Genomic DNA, 21,548 nt, shown 5'->3' on the forward strand with positions numbered 1-21,548 from the left:
AAAATATTGGCAATAAAGATAGCATATAGAGCAGGGGTGGCCAAACTGCGGCTCGCGAGCCACATGCGGCTCTTTGAAGGATTACTTGTGGCTCTCGATTGTACCCGAGTTATTTTTCAATTTTGTATTAGATATGATTTAAAAAAATTATTATCGTTCCATAATATGTGTTTCAAAATGTCTTTTAATTTACTGACAACATACATGAAAGACTTTGTAACAAATTACATTTCCATCCAAGATAAGAATGATATGACACATCGAAAACTGCTCTAACGAACATTACATAAGAGTGGCGCAATGTAAAAGTCAGTAATCAACCGAATCCAGACCGATTTTTGTATAACTCTTGCTACAGATGTAATTTGTAATTTGTATTAGGTACACATTTTGCATTTAAGTCATTTTACTCGACTTGGAAAAAAAAATTTACCATATTATACTAGAAAAACTTAACGAGTGAGTAGGTATATAAAAAAGCCGGAAGCAATATTGACCGAACTCCAAAATAGATTTGAAGACTTAAAATATGTTAAATCGTCTCTTCATTTTTTTCCGAATTCATTTGAAATGAACATAGTTCATAAGGTGAATTTTTTATTATTGCCAATATATGACCCAAACAACATCTGGAGAATTAAAATTAATAGAGACGCAAGAAGATCAAGCTCGAAAATAAAACTATAAGTCGACGCCGAATACCGAATTTTGGAAATTTGTACCAGAATCCAAGAAGATACCCTAAAAAAGAAAACTTGTCGAATTATTTCCATATTAGGAACAACGTACTTGTGTGGACCATTTTATTCCATTTTATAATTCGTGAAATCCAAACACCGATCAATATTACCTAACCAGCATCTAAAAGAATTACTGAGAAGTCACATATTAATCACCAAATTCTAAAGAATTATCAAAAGAAGGAAAACAAAAATGTAATTAAGTTTAAATATTTCTTAATTGTATTTCGGTTTTCAGTAAGTAAAAGTTCTGTTAAAAAAATTGTAAATACCTTCTATACATAGATACTTTTTGAATAAGTATTTTATTGCGGCTCGCGAAAAACTTCAACTTGTGAAAAGTGGCTCGGACTATTAAGAAGCTTGGCCACCCCTGATATAGAGTATAGTACAGGCAATTATTTGAAAAATAGTTTTATATGTTAATTTTAGGAATTTTAAAATTATCCACTTCAATTGTTGAGTAGTGTATATACATTATAAATCTATCATCAGAAGAATTAAAAAAAAAATAACAAAATTAGCTGTTGTTGTTCGTAAAAGTTATTGATCGATCGCTCAAATTACATAGATATTAAAATTATTAAGACAAGCACAATAAGTAACAGTACTTAAGATAATTCGCCAAAGCACTATAGGTGCACGGCATCATAAGAAGAAGGAGGAAATATTGAAAACAAAAGTCTTTAGTGTTTTATTATTAGATATGTACAATATTACTTTAATAAATTCTAGTCTTCGGTTTTTTCTCGAGCAGTGTATTTCGTCGTAGGTACCACCTTCTTATATAAGATATGGCAGGAAAAAAGTAATTTATAATATTCCCAAGTCCGTGTCAGTTGTCAGTGTACATACATCTAGACATCTAATCGGCTACTAGTGCTTTTATTTATTATTTTTTGTTGTGTACATTCCCAAAACGTGACTGGTGATTACCTACTAGTAATAGTATATAGGTACTTATCAAAAAAGCAGAATATTACGAGTTGAATATAAATGAGTTACAGTCTTGTTTGTTATTGTGAGAACATAGTTCAAGCTTCAAGCAATACAAATTCAAATTAATTAATTAAATTAATATTACAACATATTTCAGAAATGAAGTGGTTTGCTACCAAGATTACTATTATAATCGTCTTTGAGATTTTTATTAATTTTACTTCTGCGGAAGTAGAAGACCAAGTGGTAAGTAAAAGAATTATAATTCTAATCATTCTACACATAGTTTCAAAAGTTATGCATCACTTAAAATTATGCTCATTTTCACAGTTGATTTTTTCGTGAACTGATTAACGGATTCCGCTAATTTTTTGTCATTATTTTAGATTGTTCTTTGGTATTTACACAGTTGGACAAAGGTTTACTAAAATTTCTGTTTTAAATTTATACCGGGCGAAAGATAAGAAATGTCTTTCTTATGTTAAATTTGAGACACCCTGTAGGGAGGACCAGCTACAACTGAGAGTATACATAGGAATCGTATTGTAGTCTTGAAAGAAAAGAAATGTCTTTCTTATGTTAAATTTGAGACACCCTGTGGGGAGGACGAGGTACCAATGAGAGTATACATAGGAATCGTATTGTAGTCTTATGTTTTGTGAACATTTTGTTTTTTGGATATCCCTGATATCTGTAGACACAAGGAAAATATGTGGTTTTACTCTTTAACATGTGTTTTAACTGAAACAAAACTAAATTATCAATAAAATGTAACAGTTAACAAAACTTTAAAAACAGAAAGGCACGTAATACAGATACAGACCTAAAAGCCAATAAATATAAGGAAGCAAAAACAACAATTAAAGTACATATACGAAGGAACAAAGACAATACAATTAAATAAAGGCGTGAGAGAGGGTGACACAATATCACCGAAACTTTTCAATCAGGCTCTGGAAGATATTTTTAAAAGATTAGAATGGGAAGAAAATAATATAAAAATTTTTGGACAACGTTTGAACCATCTAAAGTACGCTGATGACATCGTATTGATAACCGATAAAAAAAGGAATTGTTTGAAATGATGAAAGAACTGGACATAAAAGCCGGAAATATAGACCTAAATATGAATTACAGCCATACCAAAATCATAACATATACAGATGAGGACATCACAATGAGGATCGGACAAGATGAAATAGAACAAGTTCACGATTATACACAGGGTGAGGCAGATAAAGAGCCTATTAGAAATATCTCGAGAACTAAAGATAAGAGAATCATGAAAATTGGAATACAGGGGTTTTGAGGTGTGAACTATTTAATGAAAACATTTTGGTCTCTTTACTACTTCCGGTTATAACGGAAGTTGATTGTAACTTCGTTTTTTTAAATGAGACACCCTGTATATTTTTGCATTTTTTGGATTCTCCTCGATGTATTCTTTCTTAAAATATGAAAATTTGTAATATTATACCCCCTAGTTTAAAAGATAATTACGTTTTTCTATTAATTTCATAGCAATATTCACCCCCTGTAGAATTGTACTGACTTGGCATCAAAAACTCTATTTATATTCAAATAATTTTTAATATAGTCTACTCTTGTTAAAAATTATTAATATAGCGAAATATTTAATTTTAGTATACAGGGTTGGTCGAAACTAGCAATTAGTATTTTTTGAGTTTTGTAAAATGGGACTTTTAGTGTTTATTGTGGGTATAATATGGTTTTTATGGTTGAATATGGGACTTTTATATAGTGGGTATTTTAGTATTGTATTAAAATTACATTTTATCATATTTTTTTATTTTTTGAGCATTCCCTATACCTAACTGCTTTAATTTGTGAGTTGTTCGTAATTCTTTAAGCCAAACATTAATTGCAACAAAAATTACATTAAATTTTATTAGGATTGCCGTGGAAATATTCAATCATAAAATTTTTTTCGAAAATAAACACATTATTCTCGACTGACCTTTAATTTATTAATACTGGTTGATATATCAAAATACCTATGTAGTTAAAATTGTTGGTGGGTTCAATATTAATAAAAAACATACAATATCCTATCTAGTTGGCTATGACTTTAACACTAAATATGCTTAAACATTTGCTTTGCTTAAACACTCTACTATTTTTGTAGTTCAAGTTACTTTGCTAGAGTCCTTTTCATGAGCATTTTTCAGTACGTCACAAATGATAGAAAAAAAGGTAAGTCCGTGATAATACACATTTATGATATTTATTCTAATATGACATTTTAATTAAATCTGACAGTTGTCACATTGTATTTGCAATTTGGCATAAAAATAAACCAATTGTGTTTATTGCATTTATAAAATGGTATGTTCTTTTATTTGTATAGTCTTATAAATTGTACAGATTATATTCGTAGATATATTATATAATTCGTAAATAATTTTTTCTTCAATTATAGCGCCATTTATCGACAACTAGAATAACTAGAATAAATGTTATAAATGTCTGTAATCACAGACGTGTCTTTTTTTCTGTCACAGACAATTTAATGCGTTAGAAGGAAATCGAAAAACTGTGACGCACTGAAAAATGCTCATGAAAAGGACTCTACCATTACTAATATGAATTTTTCTAATGAGGAACTGATTAAGTTATTTTTTTGTTCTAGGAGAGTATAACAAAATGTGCTACTAGCAATAAGAATTTATCATCATCAATTCCATGATAGACGACAACCAAAAAGAGAAACTTTTCAAAATTTACTAGAGCGATTCCAACGGACTGGACATTTAGATTACGAGAAATCTGATCGAACAAAAACTATTGTAAATGATTAAAACGAATTAAATGTAATCGTTAGTGTCATTGAGAATCTGCATCTTAGTATGAACCTTGTTGTAATCTAAGTGTCTAGTACGTCGAAACTATTCTAGTAAACTTTGAAAAGTTTCGCTTCTTGGTTGTCGTCTATCAGTGAATTGCAGATGATAAATTCTCCTAGAACAAAATCCATACTAATCAATTCCCCATTAGAAAAATTTATATTAGTAATGGTAACAAAGCAATTTACAAGAACTATAAAAATAGTATAATGTAATGTCTAATGTTTAAGCAAGTTAGTGTCAAAGTCATAGCCAACTAGGAAGAAAATGGTTTGTATTTATTCATATTGAACGCACCGACAATCTTAACAACGCAGGCATTTTGGTATCTCACCCAATATTAATAAATTAAGGATCATTCTAGATTAACATGTATTTATTTTCAAAAAATTATTTTTGATTGAATATTTTCACGGCCAACCTAATAAAATTTCACGTAAATTTTGGTAAAATTAATGTTTGGCTTAAATAATCACGAACAACTCAAAAATTAAAGCAGTTATAGGGAATACTTAGGAAATAAAAAAGTACTATAAAATATAATTTCATTATAATACTAAAATAGAGGGTGTTCCATTTAAGAAAACTCAGAAAATACTCATTCCGAGTTTCGACCAACCCTGTATACTTTTTTTTTTTTTTTTTTTTTTTTTTTTTTTTTTTTGGGAGGTGAGAATCTTCAAAAGACCGTCTGGGAAGGTGTCCCAGGTGTGTCGGATTCGATCCGTCACGCTTCACCGTGCCGAACCGCCTACCGACTAAACTCACCTCCTCTTCCTCCAGCCGACAGGTCTGGAACCGCTCTTGGCGAGCATGTCTGACCCGTCGACCTTACTCATAACTCCCCCCGGGCACCCTCTGCGTGCACTCCGTAGATTAAGCGGCCACCCAGCCGCCCCGTCCCGCACACACCCCGCACAAAGACCGGTCGGTGAAGACGACCGTCCCGTGCAGCCCATGTGCGGGTGGGGCGACCGGGGTGCCCCCAATCAAACATGAACTAGCAAAAGGATACCAGTCGACAGTTACGAGCAACTCCAAACACTCGTGCTTTCATCAATTCGCACTCACACTCATACCCATTCATTCTACAGTTAACAGGAAGCAGTCAGTGAGGTTGGGTGTAAAAATCCTCCCCCACTACCTGATACAAAACAAAAAACAGACTAAAACAAGACAAAACAGAAAGTAAACAAAACAATACAAAGGCGGTCAGTATGGGTTAGATGTAAAAGGTCCTCCCCCTGCTGACTACCGCTTACAACACGCAACACATTTGAGTAATAAAATTGATTTAAAATGATAAATATTGTATAAATAAGATTGAAGAAGTAAATAAGAAGATAAAACAAGATAAAATAAATAAATAAGTAAAACTAGTTAAAATAAGACAGACAGCGCAGGTTGGATGTAAAGGATCCTCCCCCCACTGGCTGCCATCTGCGACACAAAAATAAAAACGTTAAAAAAATAAATAAATAGACGGTCATCCCGCTTGCAGTCGCCTCTCTTTCTCCTCTTTGTGCTTCATTGTCTTCGTGACAAAAGCAATGATCAGGTCGAAGTCTCTCTTGCTATTGATAGCTTTATCAATTATCTCGTGAGGCTCGCCTAGAGGGGATCCCAGTCCCAGCTGCAGCTCGGTACGTCACGCCTGGTATGCAGGGCACACGAAGACGACATGCTGCGCGTCATCCACTACTCCACACTCAGGGCATAGATCGTCCATGGTTTTCCCTATACGATGAGTAAACTTCCTGAACGATCCATGTCCCGTCAAAAATTGTGTGAAATAGTAGCCGACGCGCCGATGCCGGCACTCGTACCACCTCACCACATCTGGAATCAGGGATCTCGTCCAGGCCGCCTTCTCGACTTCGGCTCCCCATTCCCTCTGCCACATCTCTAGACTTCTTTTCCTTTCTTGTGGACCTGAACCTATTGCCCCGTTGCCCCTCTGGTACATTCGGACTCTTTCTCTGGCCAGGATGTGCACCGGTACAGACCCAGCCACCACCTGTAAGGCAATGGTTGATACGGTTCTATACGCGCTGCACACCCTGATCAGAGGTTTCCTTTGTGTCCTAAGAAGCACGTCTTTATACTTTTTCATTCGAAGGACCTCGTGCCACACTGGGGCTCCGTATAAAACTATGGATAATATGGATTGTGCCATCACTATTCTCTTCTGGGATCCAGGACCCCCTATATTTGGCATAAATTTATTTAGTATAGAGGTCCTTTCTTCTGCCTTCCGACATGCTTCTTGTACGTGTTGTCCGAATTTAAGCTTGTCGTCGAAAATAATTCCGAGGTACTTAACCGTCTTTTGGGGTCTTATTACAGAGCCTTTATATCCAAATATTATGTCATCTCTCTTTCTTGGTCCCCTCAAGATAATGGATTCTGTCTTCTCTACTGCTAACTTTAGATCATTTCTCTCTATCCAATCTGCGGTCTTCTGTATTGCTTCGTTTACTTTTTGTATTATTCCCCTATTCATGTCGTCTTCGACCAGTAATGCTACGTCGTCCGCGTATGCAATCGCTCTCACTCCTCTCTGCCTGTTTACTTCTAGTACCCCGTTGTATAGTATATTCCACAGTAAGGGTCCCAGGACTGACCCCTGGGGTACACCCGCGGTCATTTCTTTCTTCTTTTTCTTCGATATGCATACGGTTCTTTCAGATAGGTAGTCCTTTATTATGTTGGACACATACTCTGGAGCCCCAAATTCGACTATTCGGTCTACTATGTGACCCCAGTTTGCTGAATTAAAAGCATTTTTTATGTCCAACAGAACAAGGACCACCCATCTTTTTTTACTTGCTTTAGCCGCGTCCCTTATCCAGGTCGCGGCATCGACTGTCGATTTACCTTTTCGAAATCCATATTGTTGATTTGATAGCACTCTTTGATCTTCCAACACGCCCTCCAGCCTCTTCTTGATAAGCCCTTCGTAGAACTTACCAAGGCAGTCCAGAAGGCATATTGGCCGATAAGAGGCTGCTGAATCGGGGGGTTTCCCAGGCTTTAGGAGTAGAACTAAGTTCGCTTCCTTTAAGTCCCTGGGAAACTCTTGCTTCTGCAGTAGGTCGTTGTATATTCTTCTGATCAAACCTGGTTTCTCCGTTGCTATTATTTTTATTGCCTCTGGTGGCAGCCCGTCAGGGCCGGGAGCTTTCCCTGTCTTCATCTCCTGACCAGCTATTCTAACTTCCTCTTCCGTGAACTCCTCTACCATCGTTGGAAATATCTTAATGAAATTTTGATGATCCTTGGTAGGAAAGAGGAGCTCAGCTGATTCCATCCGCTGGTCTTCGTCGAGTCTATATGGGGCGATTATTTTCAGCGTCTTCATAGTGATCTTGTACGCATCGCCCCATATATCTTCGTCCAATGCTTTTATCAGGGTCTGCCACTTTTCTTTTTTCTCTTGTTTTATTTTTTTATTTAAAGTTTTCTTTAGATCTTTATATATTTCCTTGAGCTCGAGGCTGCCCTGGCTTCTCGTATAATTCCTTCGAGCTCTGAGGCATCTCTCCCGTAGACCTTCTATCTCATCCGTCCACCAGTAGGGGGATTTTTTATTATCTTTTCTCTTCACGGTGGCCAAATTTGCTGCACTTTGCAGTGCTCTTCTCAGTTGGTCAAGGTCAGAAATCTCTTGTTCATTAATTTTCCTGACCTCCGATAGGTACTTGGTTTTGTTAAAATAAATCTCCGTGTGTCCTATCGGCCGCCTTATTCCCCCTTTAACCTTTATTTCGTATTGTATATACCGGTGGTAGGTGAATAACTGATCGTCAAGGACATCCCAGCCGTGCACTCTCCTGGATAGCCCTTCACTCGCGAACGTAATATCAATGTGTGTTCGGCTGACCCCCCTTACGAATGTTGGTTTGTTATTGTTTAATACTTGGAGGCCAGCCTGGGCTATCCATTCATTCCATATTTCCCCCTTTCTGTCGTTTATGGGGGCACCCCACAACCTCGATTTCGCGTTAATGTCCCCGGCGATCATCACTTCTTTTTCGTTCGTGGCGGCGCTCATTATTTCATCTACAATTGCTTTGTATCTTATCATAGGGATATTTGGGGACACGTAGCATGCCAGCAGGCTGAAATCCCTCAGTTTGATGAGGATATGATTTCCTCCCCTGACAATACCACGCACCCCCAAACCCCTATTTCTAAAGAGCACCGCCACATTCTTCCCATTATCCTGGACCCAACCACCGGCTGATGTTATTTTTTTGTTCGGTTCCGGGACGATGAGCAAGTCTATTTCTAGCTTGCAGGCTTTTGCGTAGACAAGGTCGTGTGCTCGGCGTGCCCTGCCCACGTTCACCTGCAATATCCGTATACCAGGTTGATCCTTGAGGTCCACTTTGGTTCAGTTCCCAGAGGTCGTTTCTGCGTCGGACTCACGTCTTTCGAAAAAATTAAAAAGCATAAAAGCTAAAACAAATAAATAAATTAATATAAATAAAATAAATAGATACGGTATATAGATAAAATATGTAAAAGTAAAAGAATTCAATAAATAAAAGCGGTTTAGTAAAATTGAAATAATAGAGTAAAATAGAATAAATAAAATAAATAAAATAGATAAAATAAATTTTAAAGATATAAAATAACACCTAGGTGGGCTGTATATGGGCCCACCTTCGTTTTCCAGGGAGTCTATTTTATGTTTGGTCAGTTCGTTTTAGGGGTTCCCCTCTCCTCCCCTACCGTATACAAGGGCTCGGTACGACGGACAGGCCATCCTGTCCATCCTATGCCCTTCTTCTTTGCATACCGAGCAGTACGGTTTATTACCGCAGCTTGCAACGGTATGTCCCGTTTGGAGACAATTATAGCAGCACGCCGCCCTGCTCTCTTCCTTGCAATCGTAAGTGTTGTGCCCGAACTTTAGGCACTTAAAACACCTAACTGGGTTGTGTCTCTCCATTATTGGACACACAACCCACCCTATTTTTATTGAGCCGTACCTCCTCAGCTCTTCCGCTATGGAGGGGCGTACGGCTATCGTAGCTACCTGCTCCCCATATCTGTTTGTTCGTAGAACCTTGACTTCTATCTCTCTCTCAGGAACGCCTGTATAGCTCTTTATCATTTTCTTTAGAGTTTCCTCACCAACCCCAGGGTCCAACCGCGTAATCGTGAAGAAAGTCTCTTTTCTTCTGATTGCCGTGTCCATCCCGTTCATTTTGCTGTCCAGTTCAGCCCTCAACTTCTCCGCAGCCCCTCTTCCCTTTAACTTTACAAGGAGATCTCCCCCATTCGTTCTTTTTAACTTCTCCACTTGTAGACCGATTTTTCCAATGTCGATTTTTTCTCTCATTTCGCTAAGAACTTCGTTATATTTTTCCCCCCCCATCTTTATAAGGAGGGCTTCTTCTTGTTCTGACTTCTTCTCTACCTCGAGTTCCTTCCCTCTTACTATCATCTCCCATGAGATACTTTCCCTCCGCCCCACATATTCGAGGGCTTTCCTTATGATCTCCTTGTTAAGGTCGTTACCGGCTACGACCCGTACAACCTTTGGTGTTTCATCCATCTCTTTCTTAATTTTAGTTATAGCCTTTTCTGCTAGGTCGTATATATCGCCACCACTTTCTTTTTCTATTCCAGCGACGAACGTGTACCAAATTGTTTTTTTATTTTCTTTCCTCCTAAAGTTCTCAAGGAATTTGATTTCTCCCTCGTTCACTTCCTCTAGTGTTTCTGCCAGATCCTCTCCCACGTCCTTTATTATATTTTCTACCCCCTTGTCCTTCGCATCCTTTTTTGTTACTATCAGACATGTTTTCTTCTCGACCGTTTCTCGTAACCCCCCTTGTTCCCAATTTGTCTTTATATATGCTTTCTCCTCCCATTTGCTATTACATATACTCATGAAGGTTTTTTTTCCTCCCCCCATGTTTAGAGCTCTTTTAATTTTTTCTTGCTCTTCTCTCTGTCTTTCTTGTTCCACTTTTAGCTTACAGTGATCGCATTTTACTTCTTGTTGTGTTTTTTCGGCTATACTGTCGTCTTCTTTTTTGTTGTTAGTGGATTTTATGACCCCTAACAGTTTTTTTAATTCCGTATCCATCTCCACCTTTTCCCCCTTTTTTTCGCTTAGGTTAGTAAATATCTCTATTAGTTTTATATTTAACTCTTCGAGTTTCCTGTTTATTTTTTGTTGTTTGGTTTCGTTAGGAAACTTAATACTCTCTTCCAGTCTCTCCCTCTTCAGATCATTTATTCTCTCTAGACTGTCCCCTTTCCTTTTCTTCTTATTCATGGTTTCATCATCAAGCAAGAAAGAGGCTAACACCCTCTCCTGAATATTTTGCCATCCTTTTTCTATTTTTTCCACTTCCTCTTGTGATCTTTCCTCCCCTATCTCATCGTCATCATTTTCACTGCTTTCCAGCATTTCATCCCCTACTAGTGTCGACTGTTTTGGGGCAGTCGACCTGTTCATCTTCTGTTTCTTTTTATGTGAGTTTATGAGCTCCCTCTCAAAACTGTTCATTCCTTCTTCCCATTTCAAGTCGTCAGGCGACTGTTTTTTCCTATTCTCATTTTCCATATCCGTTCCATTGTCCGTGTCTCGCCGATGGTCGTCTTCACTCACCCCCGTCTGTTCAGAATTGTGTTTATTGGTACTCATATAAATTCCCACGAGTTGGGACGTACTATACGTCTGGCGCGGCAGTGCGCCCTTACCACGCCAAGGCTTGGTTACTTCGGGAGGTCGCCAGGTATCCCGAAGGGATCGTTTGTGCCCTGTATACTAAAATTAAAAACTTAGCTATATTAATAATTTTTAATAATAGTAGACTATATTGGAAATCACTTGAACATAAATGGAGTTTTGATATCAAATTAGTACAATTCTACAGGGTGTGAAGTTTGCTACAAAATTTATAAAAAAAACCGTAATTATCTTTTAAACTACCCTGTATAATATTACACAACCTAAAATTTTAAGAAAGAGGATATCGAGGAGAATCCAAAAATGTAAAAATATACAGGGTGTCCCATTTAAAAAAACGAATTTACAATCAACTTCCGGTATAACCGGAAGTAGCAAACAGACCAAAATATTTTCATTAAATAGTTCACACCTCAAAACCCCTGTATTTCAATGTTCATAATTCTATTATCGTTAGTTCTCGATATATTTCTAATAGGCCCTTTATCTGCCTACCCTATATATCTGGGTCAAATTATAAAACTTAACAAGGAAACCTAAACAGCAGAGACCAAAAGACGAGTTAGACTGGTATGGGCGGCATTTAGCAAACTAAGCTACATCCTTAATAACAAAAGATATCAACAACATCTTAAGACCGAGGCGAGGTATACAATCAATGCGTACTCCCTATTCTCACTTACGGTGTCAAAACATGGACGTTGACCAAAACAAACATGCACAAAATCATAAAAATGCAAAGAGCAATGGAAAGAAAAATGTTGCACATAAGACTAATGGATAAAAAGGGAATAAGAGAGATAATAAAGTGGATAAGAGAGAAAATAAAAGTTAGGGAACAAGAAGTTGCCAAATTGAATTGGAGATATAATACAAAAAGAAGACAGGTGGAACAAAATTCTTATAAATTGAATACCGTGGGAACATAAACGAAGCAAAGGAAGGCCTCAAATAAGATGGGCAGATGATATCAACAAGCACGTCGGTTCTAAGTGGATGACTGTAGCGGCAGACAGAGAAGAATGGAAAAGGATTCCATCCATCCATCCAATGGCACTACAGCCCAAATCGATCCTTGGCCCCCTTCTACAAACTTCTCCAATCATTTCGATTTACCGCTGTTCTTTTCCATGAACGGGTTCCCAGGAAGTTCCTGGCATCCTCATCGACTTCGTCTTCCCATCTCTTTTTAGGTCTTCCAACAGGTCTTCTTCCCTGCATTATTGCATTCGGCAATTTTCTGGGGATTCTATTCTCATGCATGCGGACCACGTGCCCTGCCCACCGTAATCTCTGCAGTTTAGTGTATTGTGCTAGAGTTGGTTCGCTATATTGCTCGTATATTTCTCTATTATACCTAATTCGCCAGTTGTTATTTTCACTTATTGGGCCCAGTATCCTACGTAATAATTTTCTTTCAAACACATCTAATGCATTGGCAGATTTCTGTGTCACCACCCATGTTTCGCAGCAATAACTTACTATGGGCCTGATTATTGTTTTATATACCCGGAGTTTTGTTTTCCGGTGTACGTCTCGCGATTTGAATATGTGGCCCATCGCGAAATAGGCTTTATTTGCCAGCACAAGCCTTCTATTTATTTCCGGTTCTTCTTCATTGCTTGCAACCAGATCCATTCCTAGGTAGGCGAATCTATTCACATGTTCTATATCGTCAATAAAGTGTTGTTGCGCCGGTCTATTTGATCTGGTTTGTATGAGTAGTTTTGTTTTATTTGTATTTATTGCTAGCCCTACTGCTTCTGCACTCTATTTCAACATAACGTAGGTTTCTTCCGCTGCATTCATTGTTCTGCTCATTATGTTTATATCATCTGCGTATGCTGCTAATTGGGTAGATTTGTTTGTAAGTATGTTATTTCCGCTCACCGTCAACCGTCTAATTACATATTCAAGAACAAGATTAAAAAGCGTTGGAGCCAGTCCGTCGCCTTGTTTCAGTCCTTGCGTTATCGTAAACGCATCAGTGATCTGTCCTTGAATACATACCTGTGCTTCTGTTTCTGTCATTGTCATTTGCACAAGTCGTATTAATTTTGATGGTATGCCAAATTCTTCCAATATATTAGGTAGAATTGTTCTATCTATTGAATCTACAAAGAGATTGTAAACGTCCATGTCATATTCCCATGCTTTGGCTAGTATTTGTTTAACTGTAAATAGTTGGTCAATGGTAGATCTATTTTGCCTAAACCCTGCTTGATATTCCCCGATGATTTTTTCCGTGAGAGGTTGAAGTCTTCGATTAAGGATGTTTGTGAATATTTTGTATCCCGAACAAAGTAAAGAGATGCCTCTATAATTCTGACACAACAGTTTGTCTCCTTTTTTATGAATAGGGCAGATTATACTTTTCTTCCATTGTTGGGGGATTTCTTCTTCTATCCATATCTCTCGTATTAGCTGGTACATCTGTTGTGTCAAATTCCTTCCTCCTTGCTTGAGTAGTTCTGCCGGTATTTTATCTATTCCCGGTGATTTATGGCTTTTTTGTATGTGGATTGCCGTTTGGACCTCCTCTAGCGTTGGGGGTCTAGTTAATTCATTTTCTTCTCCATCTTCCCTCAGCTCTTGTTGTTGTATCTCCTGCCGTGCCTGCTGCTGCCTCTGTTGTTGTAATGGTGGTTGTGCCCCTTTGTTTAATACTTCCTTAAAATATGTCATCCAGGTTATCTTAATTTCATCCATATCGCTAATGATTTCACCCTTCTTATTTTTGCAGAGGCTAGCCTTCGGTTTGTATCCCTGTCTTAAATGTTTAATAAGTTGGTATGCACTACGTGTTTCGTTTTCCTTAAACTCCCTTTCTATGTTCAGTATCCGTTGGTTTTCGTACTTTCTCTTTTTCTGCCTGCACAGTTTATCTGCTCTTCGTCTTTTGTTCTCAAATTCTGTTTTTCTCTCTCTAGTACGTCTGAGTATGTAATTCTTATGTGCTTCATTTCTTTCCTGTATAGCTTGTTTGCATTCTTCATCGAACCATGTTTCTTCTCTCCGTTGTGTCTTTGTTCCTAGGACTTCTTTCGCTGTGTTTAGTATGATACTGCTTATGGTGTTCCATTGATTTTCTATTGTAGAGTCTGCTCTGTTTTCTTCTAGTAATTTTTCATCCACTGTTCTCTCAAATCTTTCTTGTACCTCAGGGACTTTTAAGTTATCTAAGTTTAGTTTTTCTTGTTTTGGATATTTTTCCTTTACCTGTCGACTGATTTTGCATCTAAACCGTGTCTGCACTAGTAGATGGTCTGAGTCACAGCTTGCGCCACGTCTGCTTTTTACATCTAATATACTCGTCGCCGTCGCCATTCTTTTTTCAGTCAGTATATGGTCTATTTGATTTATTGTGTTTCCGTCAGGTGATATCCAAGTGCCCTTATATATGTCCCGATGTGGGAAGCATGTCGAACTGATAATCATATTCTTTCCAGCTGCGAAATCTATTAGAAACTGACCATTCTCATTTGTGTCTCTATGCAAACTATGTTTCCCTATTACCCCTATGTACTCTTCTTCTTTTCCGATCTTGGCGTTTGTGTCGCCTATCACCATTTTAATGTCGTTTCTTGGTATTGAGTCATAGATTCGTTCTAGATCTTGATAAAAGGCTACCTTAGTGTCTTCTTCCTGTTCATTTGTGGGACAGTGTACATTTACCGTGGGAACATAAACGAAGCAAAGGAATGCCTCAAATAAGATGGGCAGATGATATTAACAAGCACGTCGGCTCTAAGTGGATGACTGTAGCGGCAGACAGAGAAGAATGGAAAAGGATTGGGGAGGCCTATGTCCAAAGATGGACCGAAGAAGGCTAAATTAGATAGATGGCCAAATGAGAGAATACGAGAAATGATGGAGTCACACATACAATAGTTGATGACATAAAAACAAAACAACTAATTTAGTACGGCCATGTACGGAGAATGCCAGATGACAGGATCCCTAAACAGATTTTGGCGTGGACACCACAAAGGAAAATGAAAATATGAAGGCCGAGAAGAAGCTGGAGGAAGGGAATTTAAAAAGAACTAGAGGAAAGAGAAATCCCTCCATGGCTATGGTTAAACAGGAAAGAATGGTGATTAGGAGTCGGAATGTGTCGAAGAACGCGTAAACCCATAGTAGTAGTAGTGGTATAATACCATAATAACAGTGGCGGCTGGTCAAAGGAGGCAAGGGAGGCTTAAACTGTGCTCACGACGAGGCGCTGACCCTCGCTCCCTGGTATCCCTCGTACTGCTCGTACCATATTATTGATCTCCAGATGCATTATTTTAAATGCGAGCGTTCACCTAAATGAAGAGTAAGATACTAAGCTCTAGGCTAGGATACGATGCGATGGTCTCCGTAGTGAGCAAACCCTTAGCCTCCCCATAAATTTTTTACACATGCTACACTGTTTTGTTTACTTTGCTATTTTGCTTCGCGTTAGAGATATCGGAAAAAGCTATTTGAACAAGTTGTTCCAAATAATGTTCTAACCTCACATACTAAATTTCATCACAAAATTGCACTTTTAGTTTTTTCATTATTTGTAGTCAGGATCCCAAAATTGGAGCGGAGGCTGCTGGCCGGAAAATCTAACTTGCTAATGCTAATTATAGTTTAACGCACACGCTGCCCGGAGATTGGGCAAGGGCGGCTGATCGGCCAGCAGCCTCCTCTACTCCTCTCCGATTTTAGGATCCTGACTACAAATAATGAAAAAACTAAAAGTGCGAATTTTGTGATGAAATTTGGTATGTGGGGTTAAAATAATATTTGGAACAACTAGTGCAAATTTGTCTTGATATTTTACAGTTAAGTACAGCCTCTCCTATGGTAAAAATCACGAGCCGCCACTGCATAATAATATGATGTTAATTGACTTATTGAGTCTCTTTTTTATTTTTTTACAATTATTTTTTTTTAGATAACAGCCGTTATATTTTATGAGCCTCTTTGTCCGTATACAGAAGGATTTATTAAACAAGAAGTCAATCCATTTTTTGAAGGACACTTATCGAAGTTCGTTAAATTGAAGATAGTACCGTACGATTCTAGAGTAAGTAAAACTGGATATTAAATTCTTAAACAATAATATGATGTGTTAAATCCAAAGCATAAGAAAATCTATGAAATAACAAAACTTCACATAAATGATATCCATACATATGAACCAGATGTATGGATGGTACAGTATAAATTTCGATGCACGTCATCCGCGTCATGAGAGTGACGTCACATGATACCAACACAAAATATTAAGTCATAGGTCTGTTCGATCTTAGAATCTTCTAGCCAAGTGCACTGGAATTACAGCCACTAGATTTATTTTAGTATAATATAAGAATAGAAATAATATTTGAAGATTTCTTTTAATGTGGACTAAAGAAATACACTATACCTTGTTTCATTTAATTTGTATAAGTGGATTATAAAGCGTTTTTATGTAGGACACTTTCAGGCCCGGACTGGGCCGCCGGCCCACCGGTCCGCGGGCCGGTGCGCCTTTTGCCTCCGTTAGTATCTATCCATTAAAAAAATTAAACGCTGAAAATTTTTTTTTAATCTTTACACAAAGATTAGGCAGCAAAATTCCCCTAAAAACTGTTTTTACTTAATGAAGAAACAGAAACTGCTACAGAAACCTACATAATAAAGCCAGTGGGTACAACCAAATATAGCTTGTATCAGGTATCAGATAATCAAATAGCACAGATAGGCCGCGCGGCGCCCTCGAAGACCGAAAATTCCGGCACCTTTCGTATGTATCAATATTCGCTGTTTTTATTATAATACATAGGCGCCCTCGAAGACCATTCCTACGATTTGGGCGCCTTTCGTAGGTATCAATTTCCGCTGTTTCTGTTATAATAAATAACTAGATACGACGCGCAGCGCCCTTGAAGATCATTTTTAGATTCTGCCGCCTTTTGTAAGTATCAATATCCGCTGTTTCTATTGTAATAAATAGCTTAGATACGACGCGCAGCGCCCTCGAAGATAATTTTTAAGTGATGGGTGCCTTTCGTAGGTATCAATTTCCGCTGTTTATATTACCTACTTATAAAAATGATCTTCGAGGGAGCTGCGCGTCGAATCTAAGCCATTTGATAATCTGATATTTGATACAAACAGTGTTACATCCCACAATTGGCCTATAATAGATATGTGTAGTTTTCTGCGCTCCATAACTACATTATACATATAGGATTGTTGTGCCCCAGAATCCTAAGTAATGAAGCCAGTGGGTACAACAAAATACAACTTGTAACCTTGTATCAGGTATTAGATAATACATAATCAAATAGCTTAGATGTGACGCGCGGCGCCCTCGAAGACCAATTTTACGATTCAGGCGCCTTTCGTAGGTATCAATATCCGCTCTTTCTATTACAATATAAGAGTGTTACATCTCACAATTGGCCTAAAAGTGCAGTCTTCTACGCTCCATAAACTACATTATACATATAGGATTGGTGCGCCCTACAATCCTACACAATGAAGCCAGTGGGCATAGCAGAAACGCAACTTTGTTAGAATGTGTAAAAAGTGGCCATTTCAATGTTTGGTATAAATGTTTAAGAAATTCGATACGCTTTAAAAATAAGAGCTTGCCGATATTGTAACATCCCATTAATCATTAGTAATCAACTTGCATATTAGTACAGTTAAAATTATTAAAGAGTAAATTATTAAGCAAGAGAAATTTAACTTTTTTTCTACTTTTAAGGACAAAAATTTCATTTCCCAATTTCATTAGCGAAACCGAATTCAAAATTATTATACACATCATTTTTGAAACGCTATTTGGTTAAAATATCTCATATTTGTTGGTAAAAAAATATATTAATTTGTCTGGACTAAATTACGGTTTTGTTGATATCAGAGGACTTGGTATTCACACAATTTTGTCAAACTTAATTTTGTTATATTCGGTTTAAATTTTCTAGCGAATTTCAGAGCCGACTATACAACAAAATTTAACACACATAGCTCGAAAATAGAACGGTTTATGTTACTCACATCCTCGCATCTCTGACCAATCAAGCCGAAAGCATCCTTCTAAAAAACCTCCTCATTTAAAAACCTCTTTAGATCGATATCCCCATCTTCCCGTTTCTTCCTTTTGCTCGTTACTTCAAAACTCACATACTTATGTAAACTGAGCGATTCTTCTTCAAAAACAGTCCAAATTGTGACCGTATTTAGAAGTGACGTTGAAACGTAGGTTTGATGTGTGAGATTTTCTGCTGCCGTTATACCTTCGAACCTGTCTCAGGATTTCTTCCTTTGTGATATCCCTGTCTATATCAAATATGTCCCCCTGGTCCTGACAGTCCCGGACGTTCTCTATTACGTTTCCGTCCGTGCGGGCCACGATTGTCTTCTTTAGACGCTCGGCCTGTTCTTTCCATGCCACTTCGAGGTTTAGGTCCCGTTGTTAGTCTTCTTAGCACTTTTGACGCCAATTGGATTCTTCCTCGTGTCTGCACTACTTCACGATCACCTTCTGCGTCACTACGTTCATACTCCTCCAGCGCGAGTTAAAGGTCCATACCCATAAAGACGACTTCCAGGAGCTTCCTGAGGTTCCTACCTCTGTAGCCTCCTCTATACTCTTAGGGACGCCTCTCTAGTCTCCATGTCTTCCCTCAATTTAGAAATAATTGCCAGTAGTGTCTTGTCCCTTTCCATTTCCGTCACCCCTTTCTCTACAGGGACCATAAAAATATTCTGACGATTTCCCCGGTTCTCTTTTTTCTGACTCTACCTTGTAATTGTGATCATATAATTAAGTTGGAGGTATCTTTCCTGGTCTGTATGTATCTCCTGTACATACAACCAATTTCGGTTTTTCTTGATCAGGTCGTGGGACCTTTTCCCCTCGCCTAAAAGTCCAGGTTCCAAGACCACTAGTAAGTCGCCTGCAGGTTTATTTCCTCTTCCCGGTTTAGCGGCCGTAGAGTAAAGTGATCATCTTTCAACTCAACTTTATAGTGTGTTAATTTTTTCAAAGCCTCTTTCCCCTGAGTTCAGGACCGTTGCGATCATTTGTCTCTTTCTTTTACAAGTTATTGGGGGAAGAACTCTTCTTCTGTGTGGACCCACAGGCGTTTTCTCTTCTGTGTGGGGCGACTTCTCTGAAAGTGCCCTCCATGTCTTTGGTGACTCTTTTAAGGTTTTTACCTCATTCTTGATTTTGACTTTCGCATTTGTATGGCCGAACATTAGTTTCACTAATGATCCTTTCAGCTCCTTTGCAAGGTTGCCTCCGCTGAATGATCCGCAGGTCCCTGGCCGGAATTCTTTCAACAGATCCCCTTTTTCCGAAGTCTGCTCCTTCCTCTTTTCATCTTCGCTGAGTACTTACCCTTTGTCCCCTTCACTACTTATGAACACCATATTATCATCTCCTTCATAGCTTGTTCCAGCTGCATCACCACTAGTGACTCGCTCAATTGTCCCTTCGTTTTGTTTTATTTTTCCTACGTGATTAAATACTTATCCATATAGTTCCCACGAGTAGGGGCGAATTTACTGTCCGGCGAGGCAGTGCGCCCTTGCCCACGCTAAGGCTTGAATTTCAAAGGGTTTCGTCAGTTCTCAGAGGGCTCCGTTTGCTGCCGTCTGACCTAGGTCATTCACCACATCACCACTCAGGCACGGATCTAGAGTTGCACAAGTTTGACTTGAATGTTTGAACTTGACTTGAGTTTGATTTAATTTCAAGTCAAACTCAAGTCAATCCTTCTGACAAATAAATCAAGTCAAGCCAAACTAGTCAATCGTACAGGTTTGAAAATTCAAACTGTTTGTCAAACTAGTTTGAAATGGTTTGAAAAATAATTTATTTAGTAGATATACTTTTTTGTCGAGATAGATACTTATGTTAGTTGCCAATTAAGATAAGAAAATTAATAATACAATGAGTGCCATATAAAAGTACCTAACTTGATACAGGGGGCGATTATACTCAAAATAGGGTCCCAAAATTCTTGAAAATGATTCCTGTACGCTTAGAATTGCTTGCTGGCAAGTTTCGTTTTATCGATAACATTTTTTTTTTTATTTTTATTTGAGTGTTAACTAGATTAAAACAAAGAATTCGTTGGATGGTTTTTTTTTTTATCATACCAAGCGTAATTTTATCTACTTTAACAAAAATTTATGAAGGAACAACAAAATATATTTTTGATAGACTAGGTTTAATGAATTTTTTGCCATTTTGCAATGTCGTTTTAAAGAATTAGTTCACTATTTGTAATTTTATAACGCTGTTCTTTATTTTTACATAATACAAGAAGTATGCACTTTCAGAATTGGTCGTATTCGAATTACATTTTATTTCAAATACTATTTAAAATACACTATGTATTTCGTATTTGAAACACTAGAGGCGAAAGTATTTTGTATTTTGTATATCAAATACTCGAAATAGTATTTTGAAAATAATTTGATTGCAAAATAATACACCTTTTGATGTCTTGTAATGCTTATCTGTTAGGATGAATCACCTCTTTGCGGCGGTTACCTGAAATTAGAATTAAGGGAGTAGAGGTCATAAACCTGATCCCAGCAATTTAGTTTATGGCTGTGTTTGTGGCAATTCATTTTGGATTATTTTATTCTTGTCTCTATAAAATAACAATTTGTATTTACACCAAAGAATATTTTATACTACAAGTTGCGCACAACTAAATAGTCTAACAATAGTTAGATATTTACTAAAGCAATAAACCCATAAATCACAGCATGAACTGATAGTCCTATTATTCACTTCTTGAATTTTTGTCGTCAGAAACATGTAGCTGGCCAGATGATCGTAGCACGAAAGAAAAAATTGCATACTTAAAATAATATGGGTTTTTGTCTAAAAAAAAAAACTAGAAAGATTGAAAAATCAATTGAAATTTACATTTCGGAATATAATGTACCTAAGATTAAAATTTTTTATAACATTTTTGATAAAAAGTCGACGCGACGGCGATCAATGTGTTAGAATGTATATGTAATGTATGTAATTTAAAATAACATTTTATTCAAACAAATAAGTTTTTCATTTTCGGTTTTTTGTTTTTGAAAAAAATTTAGGTTAACCTCCAAAAAGTCTTGATAAAGAACACCAGGTTGTAACCTCTTTGCATTAGCGACGGATCTACGGGGAGAGAAAAGGGGAAACTTCCCCCTAACAAGGTTCAAAATTAAAGAAAAAATGGTTGAAACATACAAATATATTACCTGACTGAAACTTAAACCACAGACAAACCACAGACAAACAAAGTCAACCCA

At 37.4% G+C, this 21,548-nt stretch overlaps 1 protein-coding gene across 1 annotated transcript in view; it reads left to right on the forward strand.

The window, feature by feature from the left end:
* Positions 1 to 1,558: 1,558 nt before the first annotated feature.
* LOC126881202 (uncharacterized) overlaps positions 1,559 to 21,548 on the forward strand; it is a 57,153-nt gene continuing 37,163 nt past the window's right edge. Inside the window, exons 1-3 of the mRNA XM_050645307.1 lie at positions 1,559 to 1,696; positions 1,837 to 1,925; positions 16,186 to 16,317. Coding sequence (XP_050501264.1) covers positions 1,839 to 1,925; positions 16,186 to 16,317 — 219 coding nt within the window. The 5' untranslated portion in view covers positions 1,559 to 1,696; positions 1,837 to 1,838. The remainder of the gene's footprint in view (positions 1,697 to 1,836; positions 1,926 to 16,185; positions 16,318 to 21,548) is intronic.

Source organism: Diabrotica virgifera, chromosome 3 (assembly GCF_917563875.1).
Source record: "Diabrotica virgifera virgifera chromosome 3, PGI_DIABVI_V3a".
Taxonomy (NCBI): domain Eukaryota; kingdom Metazoa; phylum Arthropoda; class Insecta; order Coleoptera; family Chrysomelidae; genus Diabrotica; species Diabrotica virgifera.